Here is a 22533-nt window from a genome sequence, read left to right on the forward strand (position 1 = left end):
GCTGAACCAATCTCCAGTTGGGAACAGAAATCTAACTCACATCCTGTGTGGTCTCAGCCTAGAGGGCAGCATCTGAATGTCTGCCGTCACTGGCCCAGACTCAACAGTTTTCATTTTCATCTTCCACCTGCCTTCATCTCTTGATTATCTTAGTGGTTCTTCTCAAATTCAGTTCCATTCAGCCTATTCCAGGTATAAGTTACAGCCTGGCTTAATATAAGGGAGAGGGCATTTTGCTGGATTTTGCAAATTGCTTTTTCTTAGATACGGTTTCTTTTCTTTATGTATCTGTATAGCACAGAATGACTTGTTAATGCAGTATACCTTTTAGTATAGAAAAGATGAAGACATAAGTTGATAAGTGTTTTTTCCCTGACTTTATTATTTAGCAATGTCAGGAATAGATTTTTCAGGCTCTGTTATTTTCAGGCTCTATTATTACAAATGATTTTTGTTGTTGCTGTTTTTTTTTTTAACTGAAAAGCCAGAAAAAATGTAAAATCTTTACCATTCCTAACTTTGCATTTTTTATATGTTTTCTAATATGTTGGGAAAATAACGATTTTAATTGTGCCTCTTTCAACAATAGGAAGTTTTTGTTCAGTTCTCCCTTCACAGAAATATTTCTTATTGTTAATTTCAAGATAAAAAGTTTTTCTTTTACTCTCTATTCCAGTAAATGTCTATAAAATGAAGACTACTTGAATAGTGTTTTTTAGATATGAACAACATAAAAAGTTAATATGATGTTACTTATTATGAAACATCAAAAGAAATTTTGTTCATTATAGAACATTTACAAAGACTACCTAAGAGTGAGAGACCAGCAGGTGGTGTGGTGGTTAAGGGCACTGGACTCCCACATGGCCAACTGCACTTTGAGTCCTGGACCTGGTGGCTTGCTTTCTCTCTCACTCGCTCTCTCTCACTCTGCCCCTCTTTGGTCAAATTAAAATAAATAAAGTTAAGTAAAATTGTTAAAGAAAAAAAGATGAAAATTAAAATGAGCCATTCATATATAAATGGCTATTGTTAACATTTGCCTTTTAATAAAAACAAAACTGAAGTTTCTGGTTACAGACACTTACAACTGAGTTTCAAGCCAAAATTGGGGGGGGGCGGCTGCGGATATCTTCAAATAGGAAAGAAAGAAAAGATTTGACCCAGCCAATGGCAAGAAGGCCGGATCACCCATGATTGACTACATGGTTCTAGCCTCAGGTCCGGTGACTTGAAAAACACACAGGACTCAGGTGAATGGTGTGCCTCAAATCCTGAGAGAGAAATGAAGAGGGGATTACAGTTTGACCACACTCCATAGGAGGGGCTTTCTCACTTTTCCTCTCTTTCTGTCTTGGTGAGCGCATGCACCCTCTGGGAAATTTAAAAAGAAAACAAGAGGAGAAAAATTACTGATGTTTTAACACACTTACTATAGAAAAGTAAATCAACCTCAGGAGATAGAGAGGTAGATTTGAGATGGAGACTGGCAGCACCATTTTTAAATGCTACTCTTAAAGAAGGTACCAAGCCAGCAGGCTGAAAGGACAGGAAACTGGAAGTTTTCCATTCTGCCTGCCTTTTTTTCTGAGAAACTTTAAGTTAAAAAGGAGAATGGGTAGTTGGCAAAATGAAGGGGGGAAACTTTAAACCATCAACTGAAATAAAATATAATGCTGTAAATGTGGATAGAGAAACCCTGTCAGATGCTTTTGGTTCACAGCCTGATGAAGATTTTGACAGCATTGCACATGGAAATGATCTTGATGTGCTGCCATTTCATTCTTTGCTGAATGTAGCCAATTTAAACTGCTAGAATTTCTTGACATTCCTACTCTGGCCTATCTGAGTCAGCATCTTGTAGCTGCAGCAGCTTAATTAAATTTGCCAGTTTGTGCCACAAGGACAGACATATTCTCGTATTCAGAGAGACAGCTGTGAAGCAGTATTGTTAAGAGCTGCGGACACAATACTGTTAGGTTTGAATGGCTCTCAAGACATTTTTTAGTAAGAAATCAATTTGCTGTAATACATTTCTTCCAAGATCAGCAGTTAATATTCATTTTGTTAACCTAAAATATGCTTATTTTTATATAGTTATTGGAGAAATTTTAGTAGCTAAGTATGTCTTCTCTCACATACTATTTTCAGAGCTAGCCTAAGTATCTCAGTGTTAATTTCTAAAATTCTTAACCCATTCTGATCAAAACTCTTGATTAGTTTTTCATCCACATAGTTTATCTAAGAGCATGATCTCAATATTTTGCTGTATTTGTGTGGCCTAAATATCTTTCTAAATGCTCTTCTATTTTTGGAAACTTTTACCCTATTTATTCAAATATTATAAAGTTGATATAAAACAAGTCAGTAGTAGTCTTGAATGGAGCTAAACTCACCTTTTGTCCAGACAGAGATCTAAAATGAATTATTTTCAACCTTTTAAGTGGGAACCCTCTTTTTATAATAAATTTATAAGAAATAAGACACTTCCTCTACTGCCTGAAATGAAATTCATAGATAATAAATACCACACATGTAATTTTTAAATTTATTTATTTTACTTTCCATGTAAATAATTCTTAAAAAAAATACACAGAATATATAAATGTGAAATATACACAAAATACATAAATGTGAAGTAAAAGAATAATAAAATACACAGAATATATAAATGTGAAATTTACACAAAATACATAAATGTGAAGTAAAAGAATAATTCATAATATGTATTTTAATAGATGAATGCAGACACTACTACAATAGAAGATGCAATGAAATGGTGAGACATACCAGTTAAGAATAAGGTTAAATATTTTTTAATAGCTATTTAATTTTATTTATTATTATTTTGAAATTTTGCTGTAGGACACATGCACTCACCAGAGAGACAGAGAAAGAAAGGGAAAGTGAGAAAGGGAGCCACCAGATCTGGGACTCAAACCACAGTTTGAGTATAACAGTCCAGTGCCCTAAACACCACACCACCTGCTGGCCCCTAGAATAAGGTTATATTTAAGTAACATAAACTCTACCATGAAAGATTCATAGATAAAAGAATAAAATGTACTATTAGAATAAGTCTTAGCAGACCAGACTTACATGTATATAAGAAAAAGCCTAAAGGAACCTTTAAAAGTCATGCAGAACAATATCACGTATTACAGACATCTGATAGTCTTCACTTCTAAATGCCTTTAATCCCCCCTCTTGTGACGACCCAGATGCACCTACAAGTTTCCAAAATGATCTGAGGAAATTAACACTGTCATCATTGAGAACCACTGCTCTGGATTCTCCCCACTTTTATTTCTCTCTCTTAATCTCTAATCATGCTGTCTTCCTCCTTTCAGAATTTTGGGCACCTGCACACATATCCAATGTGTTTTTCAAAACACTGGGTCTAGGGAACCAGCAGTTAGCGTAATGGCTATGTCGCTGGACTCCCACGTAGTCGACCGCGGTTCGTGTCCCGGACCCGGTGGCTTAAAACTCACGCCGGGCGCGTGTGCGTGCGTGCCCAAGATCCCGAGAGGAGAACGGAGGAGAAGGGATTGCGGCGTGACCATCCCCCCTGGGGGGTGATTTCTCGCTTTCTATCTCTATGTCTGTCTCTGTCTGTCTGGCGAGCGCATGCGCCCTACAGTGAAAATCTCTCCAAAAAAAAAAAAAAAAAAACACTGGGTCTAGGACTTCAATCATGCAGTCAGCCATGTGGGATCCAGCCACCTTAACCACCATGCCACCAACTTGACAAGGTGACTTTTTAAATCTGCATTGGTAGCATCTCAAGAAATACTGTTAATGGGTTTTTTAGCTCCTCACTATTTTCTCTTCTAATTTCATTATAGATATGCCAGAATTTTTCTTTTGTATTCATAAAAAGTCATACAAACATTTCCATGGACTCAACCACATACATTAGTAATAGAGGATTGTGCAACTTTTTAAAAACCATTACTGCTTCCATATGATACATAGCTTTGGAATTTTATTTTTAATTCTTAACATAAGTAGGGGGAAACCAGAAAACTTAGAATCTCGATGGACTTGTTAACTTCAAGTCTGCAACCCTGCTATATTTTGTTCTTAGTGACTTTTGTTTGCCTTGTTAAATGGTATATCTTATATAAGAATTTAAGCATTGAGAAATAATAACTAGCATTGTAGTAAAATGTGAACACCAAGTACTTGCACATATAATTAGCAAGAATGATTTTTCTCCTCTTTAGTAAAGGGGATGTACTTCGAAATTGAATAACAAGAATAAAAAAAAAAAATTGCCTGTTCTTGTCTATCAGGTAGTTGAGGGTAAATGTGCAATGTGATTTTGTTCTACAGAATACTTCATCTACACTAAATGTCTAACCACCAAAATGCAGGTGTCCCAGAGTTAAGTAATAATCCAGAATTTACTCCGTTAATCACACTATATTCTCCTTGGTGATTGAGAATCATAAAGTTCCATGATAGTAATCTTCATGTGAAAAGCACATATTTGTAAATTGTATTTTTTTTTTCAGACGTATAGGAGAAAATTTGAATGCCTCAGCAAGTTCTGTAGAAAATGAGCCGGCAGTTAGTTCAGCAACTCAAGCAAAGGAAAAAGTTAAAACCACAGTTGGAATGGTTCTTCTTCCAAAACCAAGAGTTCCTTATCCCCGTTTCTCTCGTTTCTCACAGAGAGAGCAGAGGAGTTATGTGGATTTGTTGGTTAAATATGCAAAGATTTCTGCAAATTCCAAAGCTGCTGAAATAAATAAAAATGACTACTTGCAATATTTGGTATGTATCCTATTCTTCATCTTCAGTAAAAAAAAAAAAATTAAAATTTCTCAGAAAATATTTTTTATTTGCTTTCATGTTTTTAGTTGCAATCATATGAACAAAAATTAAAAATTTAAGGAGCTCAGTTGATGACACACTGATTCTTTAATTCTTTTGTTGATTCTGTTATATCCTCGCATTTTCTCTTCTAGTTACATTTATATAACTATATAGTTCAGACGTCTTGCACTCCTCCTAAGTACACCTTAGTCCAGTTCATCTTAAGTACTAGGAATAGAGCTTTACATGGCTTATTGTACCAGTTTTAAGTTGCTGCTTAATCACTACTGTAATTAAATAGTTCCAAACTCTAGTTACATAAATGATGTTCTGAACATCTTTGTAGCAAGATCTTCACTTATATTTATGATTGTTTCCTTTAGAGAAATCTTATAAATAAAATTGGCAGATCAGAGGCCATACCTGTTTTTAAATCTTTGATCTACAGTTATACATGGATAAATGTTTCTATAAAAAGTTAAAACCGGGAACCGGCAGTTAGCATAATGGCTATGTCGCTGGACTCCCACATAGTTGACCGCGGTTCGCGTGCCGGACCCGGTGGCTTAAAACGCCAGGCACATGTGCATATGTGCCCAAGGTCCCGAGAGGAGAATGGAGGAGAAGGGATTGCAGTGTGACCATCCCCCCTGGGGGGTGATTTCTCGCTTTCTGTCTCTCTGTCTCTCTCTGTCTGGTGAGCGCACGTGCCCTGTAGTGAAAACCTCTCCAAAAAAAAAAAAGTTTAAACCAATTTATTTTTATTATTTTTGTGTAAAAGTTTTTTCTTAAACTATCATCACTAATACTGGACATTATTTTTATGCTTCTAATTTGATAGGGGAAAAATGGTGACTTGTTTATATTAATTTAATTTACATTTTTTACTAATGAAAATAGGCATTTTTCCATGTGTTTCCTCTGCTAACTTTCTTATTCATATTGTTGCTGATTTTTCCATGGAGGTATTTGTCTTTTTTTTTTTTTTTAAACATTAAAAGCATTTTACAGAATAAGCTAATTAATTCCTAAGCATTGTTAGTCATTTACTTTTCTACTTTTGTGGAATTTTTAGTGGGGAAAAAGGTACCATTTTTAAATATTTTTGCTAACTTTTTCTGGGTGATTTGCACTTTGTATTTGATACTTCAATTACTGTTCAGGTCTAAATTGTTAGAACAGAGGTTGAACAGTGGTAATTTTTAATGGAACTGTTATTCCAAGATATGTCTGCTTTTTAAAAATCAGGATATGAAAAAACATGTGAATGAAGAGGTTACTGAATTCCTGAAGTTTTTGCAAAATTCTGCCAAGAAATGTGCACAGGATTATGACTTACTTTCTGATGATGCCCGTCTCTTCACGGAGGTAAAAATGATAATCATCACATTTACATCAGCTGCTGAGTGATAGGCAATACCAGTGAGTAACGATCCTACCAAAAGCATGTGGAACTTTCAGTGTTATCGAAATCGAGACCAAGTTGTAGTCCTTTTATTCATTATGTGTTGAAATAGTAAAACTAAGAACCTCCTCAGATACTATCCTATAGTATATTCATATGGGCATGTTTGTCTTTTTTAATAAAGTAGTGTATTTGAACGTTGCATTTTACTCAGCATTGATGGTTTGATTTGATCCTGTGATTTCCCTTCTGGGAGAGTAGAGTATAAGGAGTTATCTTCGTCCTTAAAAATCTGGATTTTTAAAAAATTTATTTATTTAATTCCATTTGTTATTATTGCTTTTGTTTTATTTTACCAGGCAGAGAGAGAGACAGAGAAAGCGAGAAAGCAAACCACCAGGTCTGGGACTCAAACTGCGGTCAGCCATGTGGGAATCCACCATCTTTAACCACCATGCCACCTGCTGGCCCCATGGATGGTTTTTTTATAATGCACATATAACTTTGTATTTATTATCTTCATGGTAACCAAACACCAAATAATAAATTTCAACTGTGAGTTAATTTTTTGATGCTTTAATCATTCATGCACATTTATTACCAAAGCCTACCGTCTACCCAACTATTTTTCTGTGAGCCTAGGAGAAATTAGTCTTTTTTTTTTAAGCTTTTAATACTGGGCACTATAAACAACAATGTGACTATATTTAACATTGCTGAACTCTATACCAGCTCTAAAAAGTATTGCAATGTTAAGTTTTATGTGTATTTTACCACCATTTAGAAAAAAAAACAACAACAAAGGACAGGTCAGCGGTGGTACAGTTGTGACACAGTGCTCAGCAGTGCTGAAGCCACGTGGAAAGGAAGGTCCCAGGTTTGCACCCCATGGTCTCCCTGTTCACACCAGGTGCGTGTGCACATCCCCTTGATGCAAATGAGCAGAGGCTGAGGTGGATCATGGCATGAAGACTGGGTTAGGAGTGTCCACCTGACTGTCCCATCTCCCTTCAAGGAACACATAAATAAACTTTAGAAAAATAAATAATAAAACTGGTCACTTTAAATTGGGGGGGGCACAGGAGTATTACTGGGTTGGCAAAAAAAATCACAATGCATTTTTGCATAGAAGAATACTAGTCCCTTCTATGGGTTTCAGTCTACCACAATTATTATCCTTTGTAAACCTCAAGTTATCGCCAACTTTAGTCAGTCAAAGGCCCTTCACATTGGTTTCTGAGTGCTTTCGAGCTTAGTAGTATTTGAGGCTCATTTTGTACATGTCTATCCTAGCCCTGGAATCAGCCTTTGTTTCTCTTAATGAGAAATTGTAGTTCAAGGCTTCAGTCTGGGGACAACAGGTGCTCATTGCTCCTGGGTTGATCATTATTCCTAAGAACACTTTAGTGGATACAGCTAAAAAAAAAAAATGTACATTTAAAGAAAAAATATTTCATGTATCTTATTTGCTTTATCCCACATTATACTTAAAATAGCATCAGAATAACAGTAAATTGAAAAATAATGTTTCATATGCTTTTTCTGTTCCCCCTTGCTTTTTAAAATAAGTTCGTACTGTTTGTCATTAGAGCACATAGCCAGTACACACTATAAACTCCTTTTTAATATACATATAATTTTTCATTTTTCTTATATAGGCTTCTAGATTGTATAGCAAGTAGCTTAATTTTATTAGAAATTGCCATCCTGGGGGCAGCCGGTGGTGTGGTGGTTATGACGGCTGGGTTTCCACATAGCTGATGGCATGGTTCAAATCCTAGACCCAGTGACTTGGACAACACGCCAGGTGTGTGTGTGTGTGTGTGTGCATGCCCAAAATCCCAAAAGGAAAACCGGAGGAGAGGGATTGCAGCGTGACCATCCCCTGTGGGAGGTACTTTCTCACTTTCTCCCTCTAGCAAGTACACACACCCTCTAGGAAAAAAAAAAAAAAAAATTAAGAAATTGGTAAACTTTTCATTTATTTGCTAGAATTCATGCATTTGCCAGAGAAAAAGGAAGAGGGAGAAAGCACTCCCCAGTAGAGTGTGGTCCCTCTGAATTCCTTCTTTTCCGTTTCTCAGTTCTGTTGGGATTCTAGTGACACATACACACGTACGTACACCTTGCATGTCCCTCAAGCTGCTGGTCCAGGACTGGAACTGTGGTCAGCCATATGGGCTCTAGCTCCTTCGTCCATTAGGCTATGGAGCTGGCTCCGGCCAAACTGTTTTTCACTGTGCGTGTGCCATTCTGTACTCTTACCAACGGCGTATCAGAGTGCCAGTTGTTCCAGATCTTTCCACATCTGTGCTAACATGTGGTCCCAGGATGCAAATTCAGAACTTTGCTCATGGGGTCTAATTGTGTTATCACTGTGCTACCACCTGGCCTCTGTATTTTATTTTTATTTCTGGTGTCTGTTACGTTACACTAAGATTTGTTTTTAACCTACTTTGTTCATTGTGTTTCTTGTATCTGGATTATATTCTTCATCAGTTCTGGAAAATCCTCAGCCATTTTTAGTTATTGCTTCTTCATTCTCTCAACTCTGTCCTTTTGGGATTCCCAAATTTTGCTAGGCTATATCTTTCTCTACTCTCCATTTCTCTCATTTTTAAAAATTGTGGTAAAGTATGTGTAATGTGAAGTTTATTCTCCCCGCTTTTAAGTGGCATTAAAGACATCCGCGTTGTTGTGCTGTCACCACCATCCATCTCCAGAACTTTTTTGTCTATTAATTTATGATCCCTAGAGATTCTCCTTGCATTTTACCAAGCTCAGCAATGCATACAGATTGTAACTTTTCCAGTGAAACTCCAGACCCAAGCTCCCTGGGGACCAGCAGATGGTGTCCCATAGTTACATGGCTGGACTCCCACATGGCCAATTGCAATTCAAGTCCTGGACCTGGTGACTTGAAATTGAAGCCAGGCACATGTGCATACGTGCCCAAAATCCTGAGAGGAGAGTGGAGGAGAAGGGATTGTGGTGTGGCCATCCCCCTCCGGGGTGGTTTCTCTCTTTCTGTCTCTCTGGCAAGTGCACGTGTCCTATAGCAAAAATCTCTAAAAATAATAATAATTCCCCGTTCTCTCCTCCCCCCGACCCATCCCCTGACAACAGCTATGGTACTTTCTGTCTCTGAATTTGACTCCTTTACATAACCCATGGAAGTGGGAACACAGTATTTGTTCTCATTTTACTTAGCGTAATGTCTTCAAGGATTATCCATGTTATATGACGTGTCAGAATTCCCTTCCTTTTTAAGGCTGAATAATATTCCATTTTACACGTATAACTCATTTTATTTTCCCATTCATCCGTTGATAGACACTTGGTTTGCTCCCACTCTCTTGCTGTTCTACGTAATGCTGCTGTGAGTGTGGCTGTCCATCCCGGCCGCTTAGGGCTTGAGTGTGGAAGGCCCGTGTCTGGCTCCCCCTGCCCAAAGCTGATAGAGGCATTTGCCCTCAGGGCACATACCCTTTCTTGAGTTTTCTTTATGCTTACTGCTCTGTTTTACCTTTGTGTGTTTGAGGTATATTTATTAATTTAATAGGTCTATTAATTTATGATCCCTAGAGATTCTCCTTGCATTTTACCAAGCCCAGCAATGCATACAAATTGTAACTTATCCAGGAGGTAGTTTCGTAGGAATTGGAGGGTCCTTCACCATACCTGTCACCCTGCCCTAAGCAGTATCTATTAAACTGTTAAGTCTCAAAACAAGTGTTGAAGTTTCTGACCCAAATTAAAATAGAAGGAGCACAGCTATTTCCACCTTCCGTTTTAATGCTAGCTCTGTATTGTGTACGTGCTTGTGCCTTCAGTGTGTTCAACTGTCAAGCCCTTTTGAGCAGTAAATAACAGCCGGGGGTAGGTGGTGGGAAACAGCCTGAATCTCTTAACCAGTGTTCACTGTCAGCTGTTTTTCAAAGATAAATCAATTATTGGTTAAAAATATTTTTTATTAAAGAAACCAAATATTATTCCTTTAGTAATGACTAACATGGGAAGAGAATTTGTAGAGGTTAGTGGTTAACTACTAGTATTGCAAATAAGGAACAAAGATACTTTTTATATGAGTTTGCAGTTGGCTGGTGTGTTTTTAAAGAATTATTTATTTTTTATTTTATTTATTATTGTTTTACAACTTGCTATAGAGCATATGTTCACCTCAGAAAAGAGACACATGCAGAGAGAGAGACCAGGAAAGCGAGAAAGCAAGCTGCCAGGTGCAGGACTCAAACCACGGTCGGCCATGTGGGAGTTCAGCACCTCATCTTCCATGCCACTTGCCCCTTGGCTAGTGTTTTAAAAATAACTTTTCTGGGGCTGGCAGATTGCGTGGTGGTTAAAAGCACTAGACTCCCACATGGCTGACCATGGTTCAAGTCCTAGACCTGGCAGCTCTCTCACTCGCTCGCTCGCTCTCTCGCTCGCTCTCTCTCTCTCTCTCTCTGTGTCTCGCTTTGGTCAAATTAAAAAGTAACAATAATGATAAGTAAAATAAAGGAAATGATTCTAAAAAAATCATTTTCCTTCTTGCCCATATCTGCCTTAGTTACAGGTTATATCGTGACTTAAATATCAGGATCTGTATTTAAAAGCTTGAATAGAGGGGGAAAGTGTGAAAGGTGGCAAGAGATGGCAATTAGAAACGGGGAAAAAGGGTCCTGTGAAAGTATGGATAAAAAGATTCCCTGCAGTGGGCCCAGTTATGAGGCACCCACAGGGCATTGCTGCTCGAAGCTGGAGGCCACATGGGAAGGCTCCAGGGTGACATCTCAGGCCTGAGTGCCGGGCCTGCCTTTGGGCACACCTATGATCCTGGCTGGGGGATGTTGTAGTGGAGACTCCCCACACTTCCTTCTCTTGTATGGAGGAAATAAGTGAATACATTTTTAAAAAATTAAAGATAACTCTGAAATAGTTAGTGATTTATAATTTCATCTTACAAAAGTCCAAAGATACAGATGTATTCATTGTAAAGATACACCTGGCCAAGCCTCTGTGGCATGGTTATAGCATACCAGATTGCGGAGCAGGAAGCCACATGCTCCCCAGAGTTGAGTCCTTGCCCCAGTTGGCCTGCAAAATCCACAGTAGGTTGAGCACATTTTCAGGATCCTGGCAGGCTGGAAGACTGGAAAGGGATCACAGCATGGACCTGGCCTTTGGAGGCTGTGTCTGTCTGTCTGTCTCTTGTGCATGCATTCTATCATCAGTGGGGGAAAAAAGATGTTTGTTACAAAGAGCTTATCTATAACAGATAGATAGATAGATAGATAAATAGATAGATAGATAGATAGATAGATCGATCTTCCCCCAACCCCCAGAGTGTGCATGTACTCACCAGAGGAAGAGGGAAAGTAAGAAAGCATACCACCACCACCACCACCACCACCACCCCGCCCCCCACGGGTCAACAGGTGGCGTAGTTAAGGTGCTGGACTCTCACATTGCCGACTGTGTCCTGGACCTGGTGGCTTAAAACTCATGCTGGGTGCACGTGCATGCATTCCCAAAACCCCAAGAAGAGAATGGAGGAGAAGGCATTGCAGCATGGCCATCCCCTTTAGCTGGTGATTTCTCACTTTCCCTCTCACTGTCTCTTGTCTCTCTCTGATGAGCATAAGTACCCTCTGACCAGGAAAGAAAAGTAAAAAAAGCACCTTCCTGCCCCATGGGGGATGATAACACCACAGTCCTTTGTCCATTTATCCCTCCTTTAGGAATTCGTGGCACAAACACAAACATGCCCGGCATAATTTTTTAAAGAGGTTTTTGCTGTAGGGTACATGTGCTGCCCAGAGAGACAGACAGAAGAAGAGACAAAATGAGAAATCACCCCCCCCAGGAGGGATGGCCATGCTGCAGTCCTCTCTCTTCCATTCTCCCATTCCAAACTCTCACGCCCAACGTGAATTCTAAGCCACCGGGTCTGGACTTTAACTGCAGTTGGCCATGTGTGAGTCCAGCAGCGTAACCATGACACTGTCTGCTGGTCCCATCCAGCATGATTTTTTAAGCCCCTGGGTCCAGGACTCCAGCTGTGAGGATGATCATGTATGGGATCTAGTTTCTTTAACCACCACACCACCAACTCGCTGTTAAAACTTACTCTAGGGGCAGGAGCCAGCAGTTAGTGTAATGGCTGTGTCGCTGGACTCCCATGTAGTCGACCGTGGTTTGCGTCCCGGACCCGGCAGCTTAAAACTCACCCAGGCGCATGTGCATATGTGCCCAAGATCCCGAGAGGAGAATGGAGGAGAAGGGATTGCGGCATGACCATCCCCCCTCGGGCGTGATTTCTTGCTTTCTGTCTCTATGTCTCTGTCTGTCTGGCAAGTGCACGCGTCCTATAGTGAAAATCTCTCCCAAAAAAAAAAAAAATCTTATTCTAGGGGCCAGCAGACAGATGGGGTAGCAGTTGTGTAGCTGGACTCTCACATGGCTAACCGCAGTTTGAGTCTCAGATCGGGTGTTTTCTTATCACACTGGGCTTGCGTACATGCTCACGTGTCTGCCCAAATCCCAGGAGGACAAGAGATTGCAATGTAGCCATCTCCCCAGGGGTTGATTTCTCACTTTCCCTCTCACTGTCTCTGTGTCTGTCCAGTGAGCACACGCACCCTAAGGCAAAAATCTCAACAACAGCAAAAAAATTTTAAATATGTTCTAAAAGATTCAGGTAACGATTACTGATAGAAGAAAAGATAACGTATATGTGTGTCTTAATTATCAACAACTTTTTAGCCCCACCTCAAATGACTATGTTTCTCAGAGTTATTAACTTCTTATCACAGGGGCATATATTCTTGGTTAAAGCTGTAACTATTATTTCCTTTTTGATTGCATTTTCTGATAAGTTATTAATACTCTGAAAACAGTTGGAAGGGAAGAAAATACTAAGTATTCTATCATTTGAATTAGTTATAACATTATTTTTAGATTATAAATTAGAATGACCTGTAAGATAACTATTTCATTGATTCATTGTGCTTGGGAATCTTTTTAGGATATTAATCGTAATTATTTCTAATCACTCATTTAACTGTGCAATAAATTGTGTTGAAATGTTTACATGACTTTATTTCTTTGACAGTTTCTTAAATAGCATAGAAAATATGATGTGTCTTCTCTACTTAATTTTAATAGGATTGCTAATTTTAGTATTGTTACATACTGGTATATTAAGAAATTAGGTTAAAGATAAATTGTTATGAAAAATTAGAAAATTTATCAAATAAAGATATACAATGTGTGGGTTGTTAGCTTGATTAATGAAATGAGGCTGATTTATGCAATTGTATAGTCACATGTAACTAATTTTTGTTATATTTTTAGAGAAATACAAGTGAATTTTTAATTTTTGTTTCCTAGCAAATTTTAAGAGCTTGCGTTGAACAAGTGAAAAAGTATCCAGAATTTTATAATCTCCATGAAGTCACCAGCTTAATGGGGTTCTTCCCATTCAGAATAGAAATGGGATTAAAGTTAGAAAAAACTCTTCTTGCGTTGGTAAGGCTTATGATATGAAAATATAAGCTTGCCTTTTTTTTGGTCTAAAACATCTTGTGTAGTTCATGGAGACATTATTTTATGTTTAAATTTTGAGTGATACGAGATGGTAACTTTAATTATGTAATGTCAATTTGTGTTCCCCCCATTTAAAATTTTATGGGTACAATTGCAAGATATCAGAAAGTTCATGGAAAAATGGAATTAAAGTACAAGTTTATTTTGGTGCAAAGAAAAACTTTTAATTCATGAATAGTATTTTTATAACTATATTTTCTATGAACTTTGTGAGGGCCCTTCATACTTGATGTTTTCTAAAAAATACTGCTACTGGGAACCAGCAGTTAACGTAATGGCTGTGTCGCTGGACTCCCACATTGTCAACCGCGGTTCGTATCCCAGACCCGGTGGCTTAACACTCACGCCAGGCATGTGTACGTGCATGCCCAAGATCCCGTGAGGAGAATGGAGGAGAAGGGATTGTGGCGTGACCATCCCCCCTGGGGGGGGATTTCTCACTTTCTGTCTCTATGTCTCTCTCTCTCTGGCGAGCGCACGCGCCCTGTAGCGAAAAACCTCTCAAAAAAAAAAAGTAAAAATACTGCTACCTATTGTATTTTTAATTTTTTTTTTATACTTTCCGTCTTCTTTAATGCTCCTAAATACATGGGAATTTGTTGGGAAACTTACTAGAAATAAGTGCATAGAGCAGGTATTTTAGCATTTCTTCTGTGACTTATTATGACTCATACTTCATAAAAGGAGAGGATAGAATTGCACAAGTGAAGGAAAATTCCCTGAAACCGTTTTCTTGGATCTTATTTTTTTATTAAGTTTTTTTTTTCAAGAATTATTTAAATTTATTTATTTTAAATTTTTGACCAGAGAGGTCTGTTGAGAGAGATAGAGAGAAAGTGAGAGCAAGCTGCCAGGTCTGGGACTCATACTGCCTTTGGCCATGTGAGAGTCCAGTGCCTTTAACCACCACGCCACCTGCCAGCCCCTTGGGCCTTGTTTTTAAAGGAGCATATTGGTGATAGTTGTCAAGAAAACACATGAAAGTCATGGCTTAAAGAGGTTCTAAATTTGACATTTGCATTTGGTAAAATGCTGACTTTCAAGTGAAGAGTTTCATATAGTGAAAGATACTTAGAGAACAACTACACAGAAATTTTTGCAGTAAAACATTCACCTTTTTCTTATTTAGGGCAGTGTAAAATATGTGAAAACAGTATTTCCTTCAATGCCTGCAAAGTTACAGCTCTCAAAAGATAACTTATCTGCCATCGAAACACCAGAACAAACAGCTGAAGCTATGCATTATGTAAGTACCAAGGAGACTTTAGATCTTCCTAACTAATATTCTGTACCTCCTAAAATACATACCACCTGATTGTACGCAAGTCTCCTTCTTGGCTGACTTTCTTCTTTTTATTACTGTATCAAAGAAATGTTTAGCAAGTACAAACAAGTAACAAGGTATGTGTTGTTTTTTCAGGATATTAGTAAAGATCCAAATGCAGAGAAGCTTGTTTCAAGATATCACCCTCAGATAGCTATAACTAGTCAATCATTATTTACCTTATTAAATAATCACGGACCAAGCTACAAGGAACAGTGGGAAATTCCCGTGTGTATTCAAGTAATACCTGTTGCAGGTTTGTAATTTACTATGTCAACTAATGCTCTCAAAAGAGGGTTTGGGGGTCATCTCTGTGGCACAGTGGTAATGTCCTGCTCAGGAGAATCCGGGTGCCACCTTTCGACTGCGGTTTGCACCCCCAGCCTGGTCAGCCTGGAACATATTGGGTATGTGCATCGGTGCCCGAGGTCTAGAGGGCTGGAGGAAGGAGGGTGGCATGACCAGACCCTGTGGAAGGTACTTCTCTCTCATGTGCGTGGGCACTTTATCACGAACAACAGGATAAAAAGGAAACTTGAAATGTTTAAAATGAAAAGAGTGTTTACAGTGGTTCTGTTTTAGCGGTCTGAACATAGGTGATCATTTGTCAAACATAGTAACCTAAGTCTTTGTTTAAAGAGAATGAGAAGTTCACATTTATGGTCAATGGAACTTTCTTATATGTTAGGTTACTAGAGAATTGACACTCCAAGATGAATTCTTAGGTCTGTAGCATTTGCGATCATGTTGGACGATGAGCCATAGAGAAGTCGTTATGACAGGGTGACCAGAAATCCACAAAATGGGGGCCGGCAGGTGGCGTGGTTAAAGGCGCTGGATTCCCACCTGGCCGACTGTGGTTCAAGTCCTAGACCTGGTGGCTTGCTCTCTCTCTCTCTCTCCCCCTACCCCCCTCTCTGGTCAAATTGAAATGAACAAATAAATAAATAATAAAAATAAAATTAAATAAATTCTTTAAAAAAAATCCACAAAATGATGACATTCCTCTGTCTTCCACTGAAATGAAAAGAATGTAATACTTTATAGGACAACCACAAAGTTATAGTAATGTACTCTGTGGTAAAAATTTCACCACTTTTTGTAAGTTACTATAAAAACTGAATAATAATGACAGTAATAGTAAAAGCCAGAACATCCTTTTAAAAATTTATTTTATTTATTTTTAATGTTTGTTATAGAGCACATGAGCTTGCCAGAAACAGAAAGAGAGAGAGAGAAATCACCCCAGGGTCGATGCCACACCTACAGTTCCTTCTCCTTCATTCTCTTCTTGGGATTTTGAGCAGGCACGTGCATGGCTCCTGGTGTGATTTTCAAGCCAAAGGATCCAGGACTTGAACCACAAAGTCGGCCTTGTGGAATCCAGCACCTTAACCTACGTGCCACCTGCTGTCCGCAGAAAACCCTTTTAAACGCTGTGGAGACCTTATTTCTCTAGCCACTTGGATTCTCTTACCTTTAGATTGCAGAAGGACTCCAAATCTCAAGTAAAAGGGATGTGCCACCACTACTCTCTATTCCTATTTCTTTGTTTAGTGATCATTCTATTCTTCATTCTGTTTGTTTTTTCCCTAGACTTATTTAACTATTTGTTTGTTTGTTTGTGTGTTTATTTTGTAAATTTGATCAGCAAGGGATAGAGTAAGAGAGAGGGCAAGTAAGAAAGCAAATTACCAGGTCCAGGACTTGAACTGTATTCAACCATGTGGGAGTCTAGTGCCCTTAACCACCACACCACCTGCCAGCCCCTCTTTCTTTTCTTTTACTATAACTACTAATTACTGATTGCTCCTTGTCTGTTTCCATTTTAAGGTTCAAAACCAGTTAAAGTAATTTATATCAATTCACCACTTCCCCAAAAGAAAATGACAATGAGAGAGAGAAATCAAATCTATCATGAAGTTCCATTAAAATTCATGATGTCCAAGAACACATCCGTTCCAGTCTCTGCCGTATTTATGGACAAACCCGAAGAGTATTTATCTGAAATGGATGTAAGTATTGCTTTTTTCATTTTTTCCCTTTGGGGAATGTACTTGTTTATCCTTTTGAAGCATGAAGTTTTATTGCCAGTCTCTAAACCTAGTAGTTAAAAATATAGGTTTTAGATACAACTTAAAATTGAATTCCAAGGCTTGCTAGAATTTAGGCAACTAAGCTTCTTAGGCCTCAGTTTTCTTACTTTACAAGGTTATGAGAGTTAACTTTGGCAAATGTACAAAACTGAGCACAGTTTTTAGTATGTCAGTCAGTTATGGAATTTTGCGTGGTGGTAGTTAATATGAGTTTCTTTTAATTGGTCTTATTCTTTTTTTTTTTTTGAGAGGTTTTCGCTATAGGGCGCGGGTGCTCGCCAGACAGACAGAGACACAGAGACAGAAAGTGAGAAATCACCCCCCCCGGGGGGATGGCCACACCGCAATCCCTTCTCCTCCATTCTCCTCTCAGGATCTTGGGCCCGCATGCACACATGCCCGGCGTGAGTTTTAAGCCACCGGGTCAGGGACGCGAACCGTGGTTGACTACGTGGGAGTCCAGCAACATAGCCATTACGCTAACTGCTGGTCCCTAATTGGTCTTATTCTTATTTAAATCATTAAGTAGGAAAAGAAACAGACGAGTGTAATTTAATTGATACAAAAAGTATTTGGCCAGGCCGTTCATTCTTTTTAGTTTACTCAGTAGCTATGGGACCTTGGACAAACTACATGATCTCTCTGTCTTGTTTGCTCATCTGTAAAATGGCTATCATCTAATTTATAGGGTTGTTTGGATTTAAACTAGTTATGTAAAGCATTTAGAATAATATTAGGCACTCTATTAACTTATATTCTCTGTGTTTTAAAATATTTTTTGCATGGTTGTTAAAGTAAGACATTTTGGGAACCAATAGTTGGCGTAATGGCTATGTCGCTGGACTCCCATGTAGCTGACTGTGTCCCATGTAGCTGATTGTGGTTCGAATCCCAGGCCTGGTGGCTAAAACTCATGCTGGGCTTGTGTGCGTGCATACTCAAGATCCCGAGAGGAGAATGAAGGAGAAGGGATTGTGTGTGGCATGGCCATCCCACTGGGGGGTGATTTCTCGCTTTCTGTCCGTCTCTGTCTTTCTGGCGAGCGTATGCGCCCTATAACAAAAACCTCTCAAAAAAAAAAAAAAAAAAATTTTGTTTACGGAAAACTTTATTCATTATTCCACAAATATTTACTGATCAGTTACTATTCTGTGCACTGAGAGTATAGAAATGAATAAAAACAAATTCTCTTCTTTCACATCATACATTAGTGGCAGGGAGCAGCAATATTATCATGGATAGTGATAGTAGAGAAAGATAGAGTAGAGTGGGAAAAAATAGAGATGGGTAGGTGTGGACCTATTTTATATCCAAGGACAAGAAGGCCTTTCTGAGCATAGGCAATAGGAACATTGATAAGTAAAGTGAGGAAACAAACAAAATGATAAAATGAAATATAAAGAGGAGAGTGGATGGTGGCACAGCAGTACAGAACACTCTACAAGACTGACCCATAAGGCAAGGTCCCAGATCTGAGTCCAGAGACCTCTTTGAACACACCAGGTACAGACGTGTCAGCATCCTGGGGCTGGGGATGGACTGCAGTGTGGGACCTGCTGGGGATGCCTGTCTTCTGTCTCTCTCTGTCTTCCTCGCTCTCTCACTAATAGAAGAAAGAAATGGATAAAAGTTTTAAAAATCATAATAAGAAAAATATAAAAATATTTAAGAGTGCATATAGATTTAAGGATATTGGCTTTTTGTCTTTTATATTGTTTTTCTCTGTTATTTACCTCATAATATTTTTATGATATACATCAACTTCAGCTTTCATGTCATTAGAAAATTGATACTTCTGATTTTTAATCTCTACTATTCTAGTTTTGTTGCTTTCTGAGTATCCTGTAATTATCATTTTTAGTTTTTTCCTTGTAACAGTTTGTAATTTTTTTAATTCCCAAGTGATTTGGTTTATTGTTGTTTGTTTACATTTTTCTTAGTGACTTCTAACTTTATTTCCTTCTGAACACAGAATAAGACCATACCAGATTCTGCTTTATACTCTACTGAGACATTATTTTTTGTCTCTTTTTAGAAATAAGCCTTGAATTTTTAGGAAGGGAAAAGTGTATCTTTGTAGTCTATGTATTTTTTCTTCAATCATTCATATATATTCATTTTATTTATTCATTCATTCCTTTCTTTATTAATTTTAGTTGCCAGAGGCTCTCTTAACACTAGGCTATAGGACTAGCCCTTTTTTCCTCCTTTTAAAGAATATGAACTCGTGCCAGTGGGTAATATGGTGGTTACAGTGCTGGACCCCCACATGGCTGACCATGGTATGAGTCCCAGATCTGGTAACTTGCTTTCTCACTTTCCCCGTCTCTCTGGTGAGCACACATGCCCTATAGCAAATAAAAATAATACTAATAATTAATAAAATTAATTAATTCTTTTTTTTTCTTTTTCTTTTTTTGGAGAGGTTTTTGCTATAAGGTGCTTGTGCTCACCAGAAAGACAAAGACAGAGAGACAGAAAGCGAGAAATCACCCCCCGGGGGGATGGCTACGCCGCAATCTCTTCTCCTTCATTCTCCTCTCAGGATCTTGGGCACGCACGCACACGTGCCCAGCGTGAGTTTAAGCCACCAGGTCCGGGACTTGAACTGCGGTCAGCTACATGGGAGTTCAGCGACATAGCTATTATGCTAACTGCTGATCCCAAAATTAAATAATTCTATAAACAAAAAGAACCTGAACTGAACTATATGTGTGAAAGATAAGGACATTAAGAGATAGGTGAGTGATGACCTAAAATTTTTACTAATAATCTATCAATATATTTTTCTTAAGACATCCTGTGAAGTAAATGAGTGCCGAAAAATTGAGACTCTTGAAAATTTGGATCTGAATTTTGATGGTGATGTCACAGAACTTGAAACTTTCGGAGTAACCACCACAGAACGATCAAAGTCACCAAGTCCAGTGAGTCCTACGTTACCCAGCGTGACAGATGTGCCCACAGTCCCCAAAGCAGCAGCTACACCTGTGGCACCAACTGCACCAGACGCTTCTGCCTGTTCTAGAAGTTTATCTCAGATTCTGATGAAACAATTGCAGAAGGAAAAACAGCTGGTCACTGGTGTGGATGGTGGCCCTGATGAGTCCAGAGATAAAGTTGAGCAGGGATTTGTACCATGTGGTGAAAATTCTAACAAGTCTTTGATGCAGCTTGGTGACTTGAAACCATCTGGAGCCTTACAGTTAGAAAATTCTAAGGAAGTGGACACCTCTAATAAAAATGCTATGGCTGCAGGTATGGTCTGTGCTGATGACGGAGGACTGCATGGTCGAGAGAACGGAGATAATTTAGGGGAAAAGACTGTTACAGCAGCAGCCGCTGGAATGGAAGACGCACTTCTCTGCAGTAGTGATACAGATGAAGACTGTCTGGTCATCGACACGGAGTGTAAAAATAGTACTAATGGAAAGACAGCAGTGGAGGGTTCTAATTTCAGTGCTAGGCCAGCTAGCCCAAATTCTTCCTCAGGACAGGTTTCTGCAGGAAACCCCAGTAATACTGCTTGTACTCTAGAAGAGTCTTGTGTTTTAAAGAAACCCATCAAAAGAGTGTATAAAAAATTTGATCCAGTTGGAGAAATTTTAAAAATGCAGGATGAGCTCTTAAAGCCAATTTCCAGGAAAGCACCTGAATTGCCCTTAATGAATGTAGAAAATTCTCAACAGCTTTCTGTTTCTGAGCAACCCTCTGCTTCTTCAGATGCTTCTAGTTGGCCAAAATCCGGATGGACTACTGCTTTCCAGATGAAGAGTATATATCTGAAATAGATACATCCTGTGAAGTAAATGAGTGCCGAAAAAATGAGACTCTTGAAAATTTGGATCTGAATTTTGATGGTGATGCCACAGAACTTGAAACTTTCGGAGTAACCACCACAGAACGATCGAAGTCACCAAGTCCAGTGAGTTCTACGTTACCCAGCATGACAGATATGCCCACAGTCCCCAAAGCAGCAGCTACACCTATGGCACCAACTGCACCAGACGCTTCTGCCTGTTCTAGAAGTTTATGTCAGATTCTGATGGAACAATTGCAGAAGGAAAAACAGCTGGTCACTGGTGTGGATGGTGCCCCTGATGAGTCCAGAGATAAAGTTGAGCAGGGATTTGTACCATGTGGTGAAAATTCTGACAAGTCTTTGATGCAGCTTGATGACTTGAAACCATCTGAAGCCTTACAGTTAGAAAGTTCTAAGGAAGTGGAAGTCTCTAATAAAAATGCTATGGCTACAGGTATGGTCTGTGCTGATGATGGAGGACTGCGTGGTCAAGAGAATGGAGGTAGTTTAGGGTAAAAGACTGTTACAGCAGCAGCCGCTGAAATGGAAGACGTACTTCTCTGAAGTAGTGATACAGATGAAGACTGTCTGGTCATTGACACAGAATGTAACAATAGTACTAATGGAAAGACAGCTGTGGAGGGTTCTAATTTCAGTTCTAGGCCAGCTAGCCCAAATTCTTCCTCAGGACAGGTTTCTGCAGGAAACCCCAGTAATACTGCTTGTAGTCTAGAAGAGTCTTATGTTTTAAAGAAACCCACCAAACGAATGTAAAAAAAAAAATTGATACAGTTGGAGAAATTTTAAAAATGCAGGATGAGCTCTTAAAGCCAATTTCCAGGAAAGCACCTGAATTGCCCTTAATGAATGTAGAAAATTCTCAACAGCTTTCTGTTTCTGAGCAACCCTCTGCTTCTTCAGATGCTTCTAGTTGGCCAAAATCCGGATGGACTACTGCTTTCCAGAAACCAAAAGGACGTAAGTAAATGTTCACCCAGAACTTGCACCGTTTCACCTGTTCCTCTTCTTTAGGGTTTTTCCTCTCATTCCCTGACTTTTTCTTTGATGTAATCTGTTTTTCAATCTTTACATAGGCAATGACTTATTTTCAGTCTACTTTTTGGTATTTTAGCTTCCAAAACATTCTTTCTTACATATGTGCCCAAAGGAGTGTGGACTCTGTAGCCTGCGTTTAGTCAGTATGTGCTGTGGCTGCTGAGCTCTTGGTGGTGTGATTCACCAAACCAATGAGAAGAAATGCATCAAAAATGCTCATAAACATTAATCAGTCCAGGCGTTGGAATACAGTTTAAAACTTTGTAAATTTGTGGCTATAATTGAGAACTTTGTATTTTGCAAAATATATATAAATCTCACATTTGCCTAGAATAGAAATAGCATTACTTTTTAAACTCATTTTTTCTTCTATGCAATATGCTATTTTACTAACTTATACTTTGCCGAGAATTAGCAAAGG

General features: G+C 38.7%; 1 protein-coding gene across 1 annotated transcript in view; it reads left to right on the forward strand.

The window, feature by feature from the left end:
• ICE2 (interactor of little elongation complex ELL subunit 2) overlaps nucleotides 1-22533 on the forward strand; it is a 64596-nt gene that overhangs the window by 8310 nt on the left and 33753 nt on the right. Inside the window, exons 4-11 of the mRNA XM_006141763.3 lie at nucleotides 4521-4782; nucleotides 6073-6192; nucleotides 13619-13756; nucleotides 14964-15080; nucleotides 15255-15414; nucleotides 16992-17173; nucleotides 20050-20967; nucleotides 21959-22034. Of these exons, the coding sequence (XP_006141825.1) occupies nucleotides 4521-4782; nucleotides 6073-6192; nucleotides 13619-13756; nucleotides 14964-15080; nucleotides 15255-15414; nucleotides 16992-17173; nucleotides 20050-20967; nucleotides 21959-22034 (1973 nt within the window). The remainder of the gene's footprint in view (nucleotides 1-4520; nucleotides 4783-6072; nucleotides 6193-13618; nucleotides 13757-14963; nucleotides 15081-15254; nucleotides 15415-16991; nucleotides 17174-20049; nucleotides 20968-21958; nucleotides 22035-22533) is intronic.

This window comes from Tupaia chinensis, unplaced genomic scaffold (assembly GCF_000334495.1).
Source record: "Tupaia chinensis unplaced genomic scaffold, TupChi_1.0 Scaffold000063_1, whole genome shotgun sequence".
NCBI classification, from domain to species: Eukaryota; Metazoa; Chordata; class Mammalia; order Scandentia; family Tupaiidae; genus Tupaia; species Tupaia belangeri.